At 61.4% G+C, this 448-nt stretch overlaps 1 protein-coding gene across 1 annotated transcript; it reads left to right on the top strand.

The window, feature by feature from the left end:
* Positions 1–2: 2 nt before the first annotated feature.
* Positions 3–448, top strand: DQ04_10831000 (hypothetical protein; the record flags this gene model as incomplete). Its single annotated transcript, XM_009316373.1, has 1 exon — positions 3–448. A coding segment is annotated over one exon (446 nt), but the record flags the coding sequence as incomplete, so codon positions are not given.

Genomic DNA, 448 nt, shown 5'->3' with positions numbered 1-448 from the left:
CGATGACCAGCAGGTCACTGGGTGCACCGACTCTCCAGGAGGCTGAGATGGACGGTGGCCGCAGTGTTGCATCCCGTGCCGCCAGCATTTTCGCTATGCCGGGTGACGAACGTCCGATGACCAGCGGGTCACTGGGTGCACCACCTCTCCAGGAGGCTGAGATGGACGGTGGCCGCAGTGTTGCATCCCGTGCCGCCAGCATTTTCGCTATGCCGGGCGACGAACGTCCGATGACCAGCGGGTCACTGGGTGCACCACCTCTCCAGGAGGCTGAGATGGATGGTGGCCGAAGCGCTGTGTCTTCTGTGACCTCATTTATTTCTAAAGGTGGGCAGGGCCGCTTTGCAAGGGGCCGGTCCGTCGTATTCCTCTCTGCCCAGGAGGCTGAAATGAGTTATTGGCACCTCCCTCCGTGTGCAGCCAGTGTCGTTGTGGTGTCTGGTGACGA

The sequence above is a fragment of the Trypanosoma grayi genome, assembly GCF_000691245.1.
Source record: "Trypanosoma grayi strain ANR4 Tgr_1083_V1, whole genome shotgun sequence".
Classification (NCBI taxonomy): domain Eukaryota; phylum Euglenozoa; class Kinetoplastea; order Trypanosomatida; family Trypanosomatidae; genus Trypanosoma; species Trypanosoma grayi.
The sequence above is the reverse complement of the archived record's forward strand: the minus strand, read 5'-3'. Positions and strand labels throughout refer to the sequence as shown.